General features: G+C 36.4%; 2 protein-coding genes across 5 annotated transcripts in view; both read left to right on the forward strand.

Moving 5' to 3' along the window:
- gstcd (glutathione S-transferase, C-terminal domain containing) overlaps positions 1 to 5,222 on the forward strand; it is a 48,846-nt gene extending 43,624 nt beyond the window's left edge. Inside the window, exon 12 of the mRNA XM_032563988.1 lies at positions 1,625 to 5,222. Coding sequence (XP_032419879.1) covers positions 1,625 to 1,797 — 173 coding nt within the window. The 3' untranslated portion in view covers positions 1,798 to 5,222. The remainder of the gene's footprint in view (positions 1 to 1,624) is intronic.
- Positions 5,223 to 9,226: 4,004 nt separating this feature from the next.
- Positions 9,227 to 13,867, forward strand: part of npnta (nephronectin a) — a 61,457-nt gene continuing 56,816 nt past the window's right edge. The window contains exon 1 of one of the 4 annotated variants that reach the window (XM_032563592.1): positions 9,227 to 9,708. In XM_032563592.1, the coding sequence (XP_032419483.1) occupies positions 9,629 to 9,708 (80 nt within the window). In that variant the 5' untranslated portion in view covers positions 9,227 to 9,628. The remainder of the gene's footprint in view (positions 9,709 to 13,867) is intronic. The other 3 variants (XM_032563593.1, XM_032563594.1, XM_032563595.1) reach the window with 3 other exon arrangements.

The raw sequence follows: 13,867 nt of genomic DNA on the forward strand, positions 1-13,867 counted from the left end.
AAAATGCCTTATACTTATTTTAGCTGGACCTTGAGTTTTTACTTTCATTTATCAGCATTTTACATCTTGTGAGAAATCTATTGCTGAGAGCCATTTGTTAAATTTCCTGTAGTTGTACATTATCATTCAATTCAATTATCAATGCACAACTGATAATTGTTGTGAATAGCATAGAATAAGTCCATTCTATTATATTCTGCTTTACACTGTACATATGTCTTCATTCACGTATTGAGATCACCTCACTATGAAGCTTTAATACTTGTGAAATGTGTTAAAAACATTTGACAAAGAAAAAAAAACAGTGACTGAAACGAGCAGCTGCAGGATCAGAGTTCCATTCAGATGGAAGTGTGAAACCTCCATTCCTGCGCTGGATCTTTACTGAGAACTGTTTTCATTATGTTAAGTACCCTTTTTCAAGTTGATAGCTTTCCACTTTATCAAAGCTTCATTAAATCAGAAAAGCTCCCCAGGGTCCTTGAATCTGAAGCCTTTATATTTGTATCTGACACCACCTGTCAATGCTCTCTTCTGTCAGATCACAATACATTTTCTTCTTATCTTTCCTAAATCTGCTAGTCAGGCTTTTACCATCAAAGCAGCATGACAATGAACAGTGTCTAATTTAGGTGGGAGTTGTTATTTTTTTCTGTGGAGAGACTAAATACATAAAATAAAAACCTGAACTAGATATGTTTAAATAAATACTCACATTGCATAGTTTAGGAGTTGAGTTAAATTGGCATCTGATCCTCCACAGCCCAGCTCATTTGGTGTATGCTGATAAGGCACAAATATTGCAAATTGTCAATTAATGAATTAATGTTAAGAGCTACTCCTGATCCCAACATATCTTCTGTGATTAGCAGTCTAATCACAACAGAGAAATGTTTAGCTCTCTGGTATTAAATTAAATCTGCTGTGTTTGAAAGAAGAGAAATGCTGAGGGTGTCTAGAAGAACCTCATATCTACATTGAAGTTCAGAGGTAGAAACATCTGTATGTTTTGACCAAACATACAGAATAACTTTGGGGGCCAATGAAGGCTTTCATTTACTATGAAATATTGATCAAGTCCCTTCTTTACTCAGCCTTAACACAGAAGACCAGTTCGCTCACAAAGCTTAAAAAAGGAGCCTCTGGTCCTTCACATATGATCATTCAAGTCTCACATTTCCAGCTCACATGTGTCATCATTATTTATTTACTTAATTAACATGCTAATTGGTTTTGTGTTTTTCTGTATTGCAAATATTCTGTCTTTCTAAATTGAAATTCACCTTCCATAATAATTGGAGAATTATTATGGTAATAGTGCTCTAATTATCACCATAATAGTAATTATGGCAATAATTACTATTATGTAAATAATTACATTTTGTTTGTAAGTCAGGAAGCTTATAAAATCAGTGATAGGTAAATTATGGCACTCCCCTCTCCAGACACTAATAAAACCAATAAATAACCATATTTGTTTTTAACCATCATCCAGTTTAGGACTTCTTTGGTCATCATGCAGAGCCTGCATTTCTGCTGGATTTCAAGAAAAAAGTGTATGTTATCTCGACTCGATTTGGTGACAAACGATAGCATTTTATCGTTTTTATTTGTACTAATGCAGGAAAACACTGCATGGGATTGGTGGACTTGGACCGGTCTTGGGCTGCAGAGACTCATGGGTACTCGGTTCAGGTGATGACTATGGAGCCTGAAAGCTGTTCGCCAAAGAACAACATGTTGATGGGAAGGCCGCCGCAGAGGTCTGCAGAGCCAGCTGGACAAGTCGATGCATAATCAGGACTGTGAGCTCTACTGCACAGCTGAGCGTCCCCAGAATCGTTGAAATTGATGCTGGGTCTCAGATGGCAGAAGCATTTCTTTTAAATGTCTGTTTTCAAGCAATATTGGTTTTATGAAAGGTGGAAACTGTTAAACTGCATTTTTAAAAGTCAGATTCTCATTCTAAAAAAATAAAGTTGGAACCAAAAAGGATGGCAGTTGTTTTTATTTGAACAGGGAGTTTGTTACAGATACTCTGTCCACAGCTAGCCACCAATTTGCAGTGCTATGATTGTGTTTTTGCTGACACTGTGTGATCAAGCTGTCCATGTACACAGAAGCATCAGTAATTTTACACTTACTTTGTTAATTAAGCAAATCATACGTCGGCACTTGCAGACGATCTGCATAAGCAGACAGATCCTTCTGATTAACTGCAGGGGAAGCTCAGAGCTATGAGACTCATCTGCAGGTAAAGATCAACTAGGGAATACCCTCAGCACTACCTCACCTTCACTTTCTGTGTGTTTTAATCAAGTAGTGGTAGAGAAGCACCTTTAGAGGTAAAAAGCAGCTTTCAACTTCAAATAGTTATGTTTAAAATAAGTCTTTGTGTAATTGTGTGGAGAAACTGAATATTTCTCATAAAAGATATGTAAATTGTCCAGCATCCTGCAAAAGTACTCGCATCCATTGAATTTTTACAAATGTTGATATATCTGCAGATGTTAGATTTTTATATGATGCACTGCATGATTGTGAGTTGGTAGCAAAATTATTTTTTTCAACATTTCTACAGATAGAATCTGAAGTGTGCTACAGGCCCTACTACCAAGCCTTGCTGTTTTTTCTTTTGCTTTTGTTCTGGACTTTGACTGGGCCATTATTACATGTCTTCTCAAATTGACACACATGGTTTGGTTGTTTTATTGTAGCTCTGACTGTATGTTCACTGTATGTGTTATTCTACTGCGATATAAATATCTGACCCAGTTTTAAGTCTTTTTTTGCGGGTTTATATAAAGATTGCTCTGTTTAGCTCCATCCATCAGTTCTGACCAGCTTTTCTGTCCCTATAGAAAACCATCCCCACAGCATGATGATGCCACTCCCTGTGGTAATGATGTGTTCAGCATATAAGCAGTGGTATTGCCTGAATTTCCCCTTTTGAGAAGAGAGAATTTTTTTTTTCCTTTGCGTTTTATAAAGATCATATTTCTGAACTTCAAGATTTCTAATTGTCCTGTCTGTGGATTCTCCTACTGAAGCTGTGGAGTTCTGGAGCATCTTTTGAGAAACTACCACGATCCTCTTGGCTGCTTCACTGAGTAGTTCTCTCCTGGCCTACCATATCAGTTTAAGTGGCCATGTTTGGTAAGTTTGCAGTTGTACCATACATTTCCATTTCTACAAATGCATATCACACATTTTAGATTTATATGTTTTAAGTTTTTCTTCCAATTAACAAATGTTGGTTTCTTACACAAATGTTTGTGGAGCTGACAAAATATGTTAAAAAAAAAAATTAAACTGATTTCTTTTTCAATCCACTGTGTACATCCCCTATATTATATTCAGCAGTATTTATTAATTAATGATTGTGTCAAAAAGATTGGTGTGGTTGGTAACGTTTAGATGGAGAGGCTTTGAGGGAGATGCTGGTCTCCAGCATCTGTACTCATCTGAATTCTGTCAGCAGAGTCAGTCTGTCCTGAAGTGAATAGCCACAGACACCGCTTGTTTCAAGGATTTTTCCTCAAGAGGAGGCGTCTGACTCCCTGTTCACATTTGTGATTTGTGATACGCAGGTGGTGTCACTAGAAGCCTGCATCTAAACCTGTGAAATTGCTTGATTTAAGCTGAAGGGAAGATACTGGAGGTTGAATGGTGTGCCTTATTATTACAAAACAGGTGCAGTGGATTAGTTGAATTCACTTTTAAACAATGATCGTTCTCTTGAAGCTTTTCAATGAGTGCATCATGCTGATGTGCTAAGACCGCAATATTATTCTGAAACTGGATAATTAAAATTTCTTTTAGTGTTTTTTTCGAAGCTGAGTCAAGAAGATTATTTGCTTTTGTCTAAAGTAATCTGATACTTTGTGCAAATTGTTTTCAAAGAAAACAGCCATTTCATCTGTGAGTAGTATTTATTCAGAAGATCTCCATAAACAGATGTTGATACCTGATTTAGCTTTCAAAAGGTTTTGCAACAAACCTAATCCAACTCCCCAAGTTCTAACAGTTTATCCACCAACCCACCTTTTTTCTTTTTACTGATACCCTGTGTTGTAAACAGTCCATTGTTCTCTACTTAGGCCCCAACCTTTTGTGATCAAGCAGATAAGAGATTTCCAAATTGACAATTTTTATTTTGTTAATGTTGCTTGGTTACTGAAGAAAGCATGCAAAAAATCCATTTGAAATACATGTAAGAAACTTCACATGCTTTTTGTTGGTTTTGCAACATGTCTGCTCTTTCATTTAAATTTGCAGCTTTTTTTAATAATAAATTTACTTAAATCTGTAAATTATTGTTCATATGTTGTTTTTTCAAGTAAATTTTAGATTATATTTCTTATCTCTAAAGTTTTCTTGCCCCTGTCTGTGCAAATGGAAATGCACCAGGAATTGTCTGGTAAGCTTTTTCAGTTCAACTGACCAAAATTGGTGATAAGCAGGTTAATTGAACACACTATGCATAAGCACTTCCAAATATCACTAACAACATTTCTGAGTGTGTGCTCTTTTAAGTAAAAGTATGTTACATCTAATTTAAGTACTAGTTTCCAGAGAAAGCACAGAGATGTAAAAAGCTGTTGGGATGGTTGGACAACATATCTAGATGTGGAGATATGTCTACCTATATTCACGCAATGAGAGATTACCTTCAAGTTGCCTCTATAAATCATTAACAGTTGCTAATGTGAGCAGAAGGCTAGAAAGAATCATGTTCAGTAATGTTCAACTTGTGCTTCAATGATATGTAACTTCTTATGTCATATTTCTGGAAGAGAAATCCAAAAAGGCTCAAACTGGTATCAGCAGGTCTCCCGTTCCATGCATAATATGGTAAAGCCTCTGAAAAGCTCTTTCAGTGACAAACTATTGCACCCTAAATGTGCAAAGGAGCAGTATATGTAGTCATTCCTCTCTGCAGCTGTCAGACTTTACAATCAGCATCTCTCCCAGAAAACTACGATATAGAGCAATAGTTCAAAATCCCCCATGTGCAATTTACAGCTAAACTTGTTATATTCCCTTCAATATGCATCCACTTACTTTTTTCTTTTTTTCCACCTTGAACAGAGCCATACATTCATTCATTTATATGCAGCCTTTGTATAATGCATGCTAGCATTTACTGTATATATTGGTGCACTTTGGGTGTTTACATATGCATTTAGTCTTGCAAATGTGTATAAAAATTCCCTTTTCTAGTTTGTTGTTTTCTGTTTTTGTATTTCTTTTTCTTAGACCTCTTAGTCTTTTGGATAGCTTATATACTCCTGCAGGGGTGGAATTTCCCGGTTGTGAATTAAAATAGGCAGTATTCTGCTATTATGTTATACATTTTTAAGGAGCAATCATATTCAAATTTTTAACTGCCACATTCCTTAACCAGAAAAGAAAAAAAAACTGCACTTTTTGTGTTCATGAATAATATGTCCCCTCCCAAAAAACACCAGTTCTGTGTTTTAGAGGGACAACATAGAGCTTAAGACTTAAATATGGTGCAACTCTTTTAGGCTTCATCTTGAAACTAAATCAACTACAGCCCTCCTGTTATAAGTCACAGATGTGGCCTTCTCATTTAAAATGGCTAACTAGAGCCTTAGTTAGTTACTCAGTCTCATACATGATCTCCTATAATGTCATCCCTTATTTCTGTGCCGCATAAGAGTTTACCATTTCAAGCTCTCCACCTACTCAGAGATCCCTGTTACAGCAAATAGTTTATTTTATGTAGGTTTATAGAAGACTAGGACTGGGTAGGTATTTTAAATTTATTTAAGTGACAAAAGCAATAAGGCAACTAGTTAAACAATTGAGAATCTGTAAGAGTAACAGTGATGTCACAGTAAATAAAGGGATACAAACAAAATATTTTAATAAAAAAATCCATGTATTTAACTATGAAAAAATATGACATTTTCAAATAATAATTCTACTTTTTTAAATTATTATTTTCATAATAACTTGTGAGCCATGCTGTGAGATTAATGGCTGGCTCTGGGTTGTGACTAAAACCACACAAAAACAGCGGAAGTAAAGTATTTTTTACGAGAATAATAATTTTAAAGAATAATAAATCATGACAGTGTGAAGGAGTGAGTATGATCATTACAAATGTAATATTCTTAAAAAAATTTTTATCCAACTTGACCCTTAACCCTTTCATGCATGAATTATGATCCTTTGCGTCAGAATTTTTTTCCATTTTTAAAAATTTTTTTCTTAAGGCATAAAAAAACGTAGGAACATTTTTTCGTAAAAATAATTTATTTTTTATTTTTATGTGATCAATTGTAATTTTGTCCAAATACAAAGTTGTTATTTGAAAAATACATCAGTAGTATTGTTCCTTAGGGGTTATTTGATGTCACAATATTTTTTTTTACTTGCAAGAGTCGTCTACAGTAGAAGGAGGGACCATGTCTGTTCTCATGCTTTTTTGTCTGTCGGCCATATTGTATTTAACAAAAATAATTTCTTGCATTTGCAGCTGATGGCCAGTAGTTGATGGTATATTTTATGATGCATTAGTGTCCACTTCAGTGGTCTGTGTGCATTTATAACATAAAAATCCACAGGAAGCACAAGAAAATGGCTTTTAGATAGCTGTCCACTGTAGTGACCACTATGCATGAAAGGGTTAAGAACAACAGTGAGGGAGTCAAAGTCACGAGTTTATGGAGTGTAGCAGAGGTCAGACTCCAATAGCCCTAATCAGTTTTTTGTTAACTGAAAATAAACCAAATCAAATCAATAAAAACAATACAACTCTTGTGACAATAGAAAATATTTCTGAATTTCTCTAGGTTTGTAGTATGTATTTGATATTCAACAATTTCCGCATCCTTTTCTTTTTTCTTTTACTTTGTTATGGTTTCTTTAATACCATTTAATATTTTTGATTCAATGTAAGTACATTTATATGTTTTTATTTAGGTTGTTTTATTTAGGTTTTGGGCAAACCTGCTCTTTAAAATTCGCACATTCAGAACCTCCACATTTATCCTTGGGGCTGTTGGTAATGAGGCATGATTTGGCCAGTCTGCATAACCAGTTTCTCAGTTTTTAATGTAATAAATCATAGTATGACATGCTTTCACTTTGTGATTGATCATCTAATTACACATAATCAACTTTTCTCCAAAACCTTCCATGTCAAACTTCAGTGCCACCACATAGACTAAGATTCATCACCAGAGTAAGTGACAGGCTGTAACAACATGAACTATGACAGAAAGCCAGTAAGGACTTTGATCAACCAACAGTATGCTATAATCCTATCAAAACATCTTCCCAATTTGTCCTCTTCTCCAGGATGGTACACGATTTATCTCCACACTGGGTTGTTTTAAGGTAGTTCGTTTCAAGCAGATTGCTCTCAAAGCTGAAAATGAGATGGTTGTTGTGATTTTGTTCTCCATGCTTCAGAAAATGTGGCGCTCTGATGGGTTGGCTAAAATTTAGTAATTGCTTAGGCTCAAAAGCCATGCACCTAACGCACCACTGGTGCCAGCCAAATATTTTTCAGCCAATTTTTGTAATCACAGGAGGGTTGCAAGTTTTTGCAAAGCAATTCAAATTTATCAGCCGCTGGAAAACTGAATCAGAACAAGTCTAAATGAGGCTAAGCAGAATTCATACATGGAATCGCTGCAGGTTCAGTGCACAAGGCATAACAGCTGTGTTGACATTCTTGTCAAATTGTCTGTGCTTATTTTCTGTACATATTTTTTTCTAAAAACTGAAGTGAATTCATTGTATGAATGTTTTATCTTTTGCAATCACTTTATTAGGTAAATGCCACATCAGAAAATTGTTCATTTTTGACATGTTTCTTTTGTTTTTGCCTGATTTAATTTGGATTTTTTTGTAAAGCTTACTTGAACACAAATAACATAGAGGGAAGGAGATAGAATAAGATATTAATTTCCTTCCCTTGTTTTAAATAAATATTGATTTAAATAATTTTGAGCTTTGGTAACAACTTCCTTCTGCTGTTGGCACATTTTAGAGAAGTATATTATACCACTAAATACATCAGAGGAGTGCAGATAGTTACATAAAGTAACTATTTCCTCAATGTGATGTATTTAAACCAGAAGAAATGAACAATGTTGCATTACACTGTCATTTAAAAATAAACATAAAGAATGGTCTAAATCAAGGCTTTGCATAGACCCTAAAATAACTTATGTATAAATGAGATGTGCAAAGCCTCAACACTGAAATCAAAGCCATGGTGATATACAGTACATGGCATTTGAGAGCCACACCACTTATGAGGCATAAATGTTTCATTTCTCCAAAATATTTGACAGTCTGCTTTAACTGGTGATCAAATAATGTATACTAATGTTAAAGATGCAGGAAGATTCGATCCTGGAGTGCCTTTTACCCAAGGTAGCATATCTTCCTATGTGCAGGTACAGCAACATAGTACAACAATCACAATATTATCTCTGGGACAGAGATAGTAAAAATTGTTACAGCTTTCTCTGCAAAAAAAAAAAAAATCAACTTTAATGCTCTGAAGATTCTCATTAGTATGTGTTGTGGAGTAAGTTCTTAAGGTTCACAGATTATTGTAAGAGATGTATTTTCTGCATTGAAAGAAAGTAAAAAAAATTAATAAGAATAACTAAAAGTTAACTTATTTTCCAATTTTGGCTTAAATTTTGAGATGTCATCCATGTCATGAAAAGCATGCCCTATCTTGTTAAAACAGGAATGAGTAAAAATTAGAGCCTCAAAAAGCTTTTATCTGTAGACTGTATTGACGTAGGCTACTTGTACTTGATTAAGTATGGTAATCAAGTACGTTTGAAACAAATATGTTGAAGACGTTAATGTAAAAAAAACAAAACTAAATGTGCATATTTGAAATTTCTTCCTTGGTTATTTTTCTGACAGACAGAAAGCTTTGTACCTGGATCTCGTTTGCATCCTGAGTGTCTCTGCTAACCAGTTCTATGATAACAAATGGACGCTACATGAGAGCGTCCATTTGTTACTTTTTCTCCCACATACATATATAATTTCCACTGCGTCTACTTTCCTCTCGTGAGTGCTATCTACCTGGGTGGCCGCGTGCAAGTGCGTGCCTCTGCAGGCTATGCAATTAATTAAAGCACTTCTAAAAAAAACCAAAACCTGTGTGAAGCCCCACGTGCTGCACAGGTTGCGTGCTTGCGCGGATTCTTCTTCAAGGTGCTGGATTAACACATGAAGGTAGATAGGGGTCAGCCTGCTGAGCTTGTTGTGAGTTTGGAGAGTCCGCTACCTGAACTTGTGAGAAGAGAGAGAGAGAGAAGGGAAGGGAGGAGGGAAGAAGGCTGTGCGCTCTTCTCCCGGCAGAGTGCGTCCCGCTCACGCACATTCAACGGGACTCGCTCTGCTTTCAGGCATTAAGCTAGATTGTCCTCCCCGCTTCTCCTGCTGGATATCGCAGATGAACAGTTTAACGAACGCAGGCAAACTCTTCCCACCCGACAACATTCAGGCTCCAGCGCACAAATCCACTCTGTTTTAAATAGTCTGTTTGCTTTGGTCACCTTTTCCCACCCGGTCCTTTTGGATTACGTTAGACCGAGATCAAACTGGGCGCGCAACTATGGAAATCATGCAATTGTGGATAAAGTTGGTGGTGTTTTACTGTTGCTATTTGGGAGCAAGTGCAGATTTCGATGGCAGGTAAGGAACACTTTAATGCAGCGGTGTTTTGGTGAAATTACATGTTCGATCTTTTGCATGTTTTGCACCTGAACATAGTCAGCAGGTTGTTCTGTGAGGCTTTCAAACTAAAATATTAGTTTACAATGTCTCTGCTAAAATATCCAAGGTGTGCTCGAACCGAAGCATCAGTCAAATCCTTCCAAACGTGTTTGCGCGTCTGGGAAGACACGCTGTTTTGTCGGATAGGAAACACTGTTTACATTCGCAAAAGTCACGCCGAGCGGCTCTTGTCTTGTGCAGAGGCTGATTTAAAAAGTGATGAGAGAGAACACAACCCGGTGCTTCATGTTCAAACACGATTTCCACCAAGTGTTTGTGAGAAGACGCCAGACACCAAAAGAATGCTCATTTTAGAGATTCCGATCTGCCTGTGGGTTCATTTGAATTAAATCTGTTTGCTTTTTTAAAGTCTTTTAATATTTTGCACAATAACACTGAGATGTGGTACACGTTTCTGCACACCCTCTTCTCACATTCCTGTTTTGAGAAACTGCTTTGATTGGCAAGGCATCCAAAGTTCACTTTGTTTAACAGCTCAAAAGAAGTTACTTGTGTAAAATCAGAACAATACATCACTTTTCACTAACCATATTGAGATGGCTTTATGGAACTCAGACAAAAGAGACCGATTGTAATCCATCCAAACAGAGAAAGTTACACAAACAAAACCCTCGACAAACTCTATCTCTCACAGATAAGGTCACAAAGTAATTATTTTCCTCTCATGTATGTTGCCTCAGTTTTCATTCCCCATGGTAACCACAAAGTTTAACTTATTTTATTGGGATTTTTGCAAATCTTTGGGGGTGTGCCTCTATTTGGTTTGGACATCTACAGAAAGACATGTATGTCTATTTGCCAAATTGCTCAACCTCAGCCAACTCAAATGTAGAGCTTGTAGAAATATAAATTTTGAAGTCTTGCCTCTGATTTTCACTTAGGTGTGGACTTTAAGCATTCCTAAAACACAAATCTTTGATCTAATACATCTAATTGTAGATCTGGCTACATGTGTTCAGTCTTCCTGGAAAGTGAATCTTCACTGTCCAAAGTCCTTTTCAACCTCTAACTGTTTTTTATCTTGTTGGCCCTACTCCCATTCATCCATCTTCCCATCAACTGTGACCGGCTTCCCTTTCAAGAAAAGCATCCAGGTTGGTTCATTCTTATCAGAAAGCAATCTGTCAGAAACAGAAGCATAAGGAATTTGATATTTAGTTTAAAATACGAGGTACTAAATTGACATAAGACAATTTCCATTTTGTAGCTGAAAAAAGATGAGCAGAAATTTAAATTAGGCTTGATTTTCTTACCACATTAAAATAACCAAAAAACTAAACATAGCTATCAAAAAACTGTCCTGGCCACTGCCCTGCTGTGCAGTTGAAAGAAATTCTCACTTCCAGCACAGTCTGGTATTTCTCCCCTTGACTCGGATTGTCTCTGGCCGATTTTTACCGGGCCAATCAGCGAATAGAAGGAGACATTGTGAACAGTGATGTTCATTTTCTGCGCTGTTTTAGAATTGTTGTCTGCCTATAGTTCTGGCAATGACAGCGGAGAAAGTGAACAAAGCTATTTATTTCGTGAACATATTGAATTAACATTAACAGCCACCTCGTTCAGTTTGGCACTTCTGTATATGTATAACACTCGTCCCTTTCCAAATTTAAAAAATGCTTTTGTTCATGTATGTTTTTGTGTAAAAGAAACTTGTGAAAAGCCACCTTATATTTAGTTTTTTTTATTTCACTTTAAAAATGAAAACCAAATTATATGTTGGGTCATTATCTTTCAATTTGATGTTTTACCCTTTAAAACAAAAATCAAATAAATTTCTTTTATCTTTACTACTTTCTGATGAGAAAATCCATTTAGTAAAAGAAGCATGGAATGCATTCCAATAGCATGATGCTGCCACCACTATGTGTCAGCGTGGGGATTGTGGGATCAGGGTGATGTGAAGTGTTAGTGTTTTTTGTTTTTTTTTCTGGTATAATGTTTTCCATACTGGCCAAAAATTGGAATTTCCATTTAACCTCATCAAGGCACCTTCTTCAAAGTTTTTATTTTTTCACATCTTGTGATAAAATGTAAAAAATATGTCCAGGGGAATGTTAATTATTTTGCAAGGCACAGTATCCCTCTCAGGCGGACTGAACTTCAGAGCAGAATCTTCCCATGTATTCAACGTTTTGCAAATTAACAGAAATTTTATTTGATGAATATTTGAGCTAATTTCGATTTAAACGACTTCAAAGAACCCTGAGAGACATTGTCATTCCACCTATTAATTTTTTTTGACGTGAGAAGGAGTGTATGTCGGCTATTTTTCAAAGCGGAGCTCCTTCAACCCAGTTTCTGCTTCAAATAAACCCATTTCTGAATAAGCAATTAGGAGATCAAAGGTTTCAGCCAGCCAGAAATTTGTGTTTCTGTGTGAGACAGAACAGAGCAGAGAAGAGGGAAATGGGTTAACATTTGCCAGTGCATACCTGCATATTACAGATGTTTTTTAAGGCTATTTTTCTTTCTAATAATCAGAGCTAATATCTGTCTGACAGGGCTCATCAGGAGACTTTATTTCATGCACTGCCTTTGTGAAATAATCATTTATTTCAACCTTCACAGCAGCATATTGTACATTATTAACATTCCTACTGATGGAGTGGCTTGTCACCATGCTCATAATTTGCCAATTTTTATGGGTATAAACATGCGCAGACTTGAGTCCCTCTCTTCAATATTAATTCATTGAGAAAATATCCCCTGAGAGTGAGTGCAAGCAAGGAAAACATTTATCACCTAGTTCTGCTCACTTATTGCCTTTTAGAGAGCATTCCTAACAGGCTTATCCATCTGGCCCTGAAGGGTCCTTTACAGGCATCGTTGGTGAGATGGTTCTGCTCTCCCATAGCAGCACACAATATACTTAATATACCTACTGCAGAGTTTCCACAACATGCGACTGTTGCTCCTGGGAAGGGATTAAAACCCATCCAGTTGCATGTCATAACAGAAAATACCTGAAAGTGAAAGGCTGCTTGTACAGTAGAGGATATTCTTCACCACTGATGTCATTAAGTTTGTAAGTCTTGCACAGCCGAATGGTGCATACCAGACATCCTCTGTCATAATCCAAAGCTTGTGAAAGGGTGCCAGGTTACGTAGGGATATCAGATCCACATTTGGGCTTTCAGGCACGGAAGTAAGAAGAAAGTAGAAAGAGCAGACTTCAGAGAGCCTAAAAGACATTGAGCACAACTCTGTTTTTTGGTCCGCTTTGCAAATAACTGCTGTATGTCAAGGTGTATGGCACAATAAAGTATAATATAGAAATTAGATTTTTGTGCATAAATATATAACAAAGATAAACTTAAAATTGGATTTATTTTACATTTGAGAAAAGGGTACACAGATGTTAATAATAAGATGTTTTTGCACCAGAGGGATTGCCTCCAGTTTTGAGATGGCAGCTAGAGGAGTCATGCATGTTTCTTAATGTCTTTGGATAATCTGTTGTAAGGTTGAGGAAATTGTCTATGCTCATGATGGCAGCAAACATACTGGCACTTCTTTTCTGATAAGACTTTTTTCTAATTTTTTACAGTGTTACTGAAGATGCATTGATGCTTTATCTCTTTACTGTACTGTGTCCTTATAATCAACAGATTGTGAAGTATCCATGCATTTTGTACATCTGCCTCACCATTAAAGGGTAACGGGACAGTGTGAGAGTTTTTCTATATCCTGAATAGGCCACAGTCAATCACAATACAACACTACACAGAGACATATGTGTAAAGACAATTTGGAGTGGCAAATTAATGTAACATGCATGTTTTGGGTAGGATGCTGGAGTATGTGGGGTAAACACACACAGGCCCTGGGAGAACATCTAATTTGGACACAAAAAGGCCCATCTGGATTTAAACCCAAGATTACCTTAATGCATGGTCCTGGTGCCAACAACTCCACCACAATGAAACCATAAAAACAGAAATATCCATATTTTTAGAATATTCTCTCTGAACTCCAGAGCTGTCCCAACAAAATCAATTAGTTTTTATCAATTTGTTCTGTTTGTTTGAGTCACCAGCTCCGACACTGTTACTCT

Source organism: Xiphophorus hellerii, chromosome 5 (assembly GCF_003331165.1).
Source record: "Xiphophorus hellerii strain 12219 chromosome 5, Xiphophorus_hellerii-4.1, whole genome shotgun sequence".
Classification (NCBI taxonomy): Eukaryota; Metazoa; Chordata; class Actinopteri; order Cyprinodontiformes; family Poeciliidae; genus Xiphophorus; species Xiphophorus hellerii.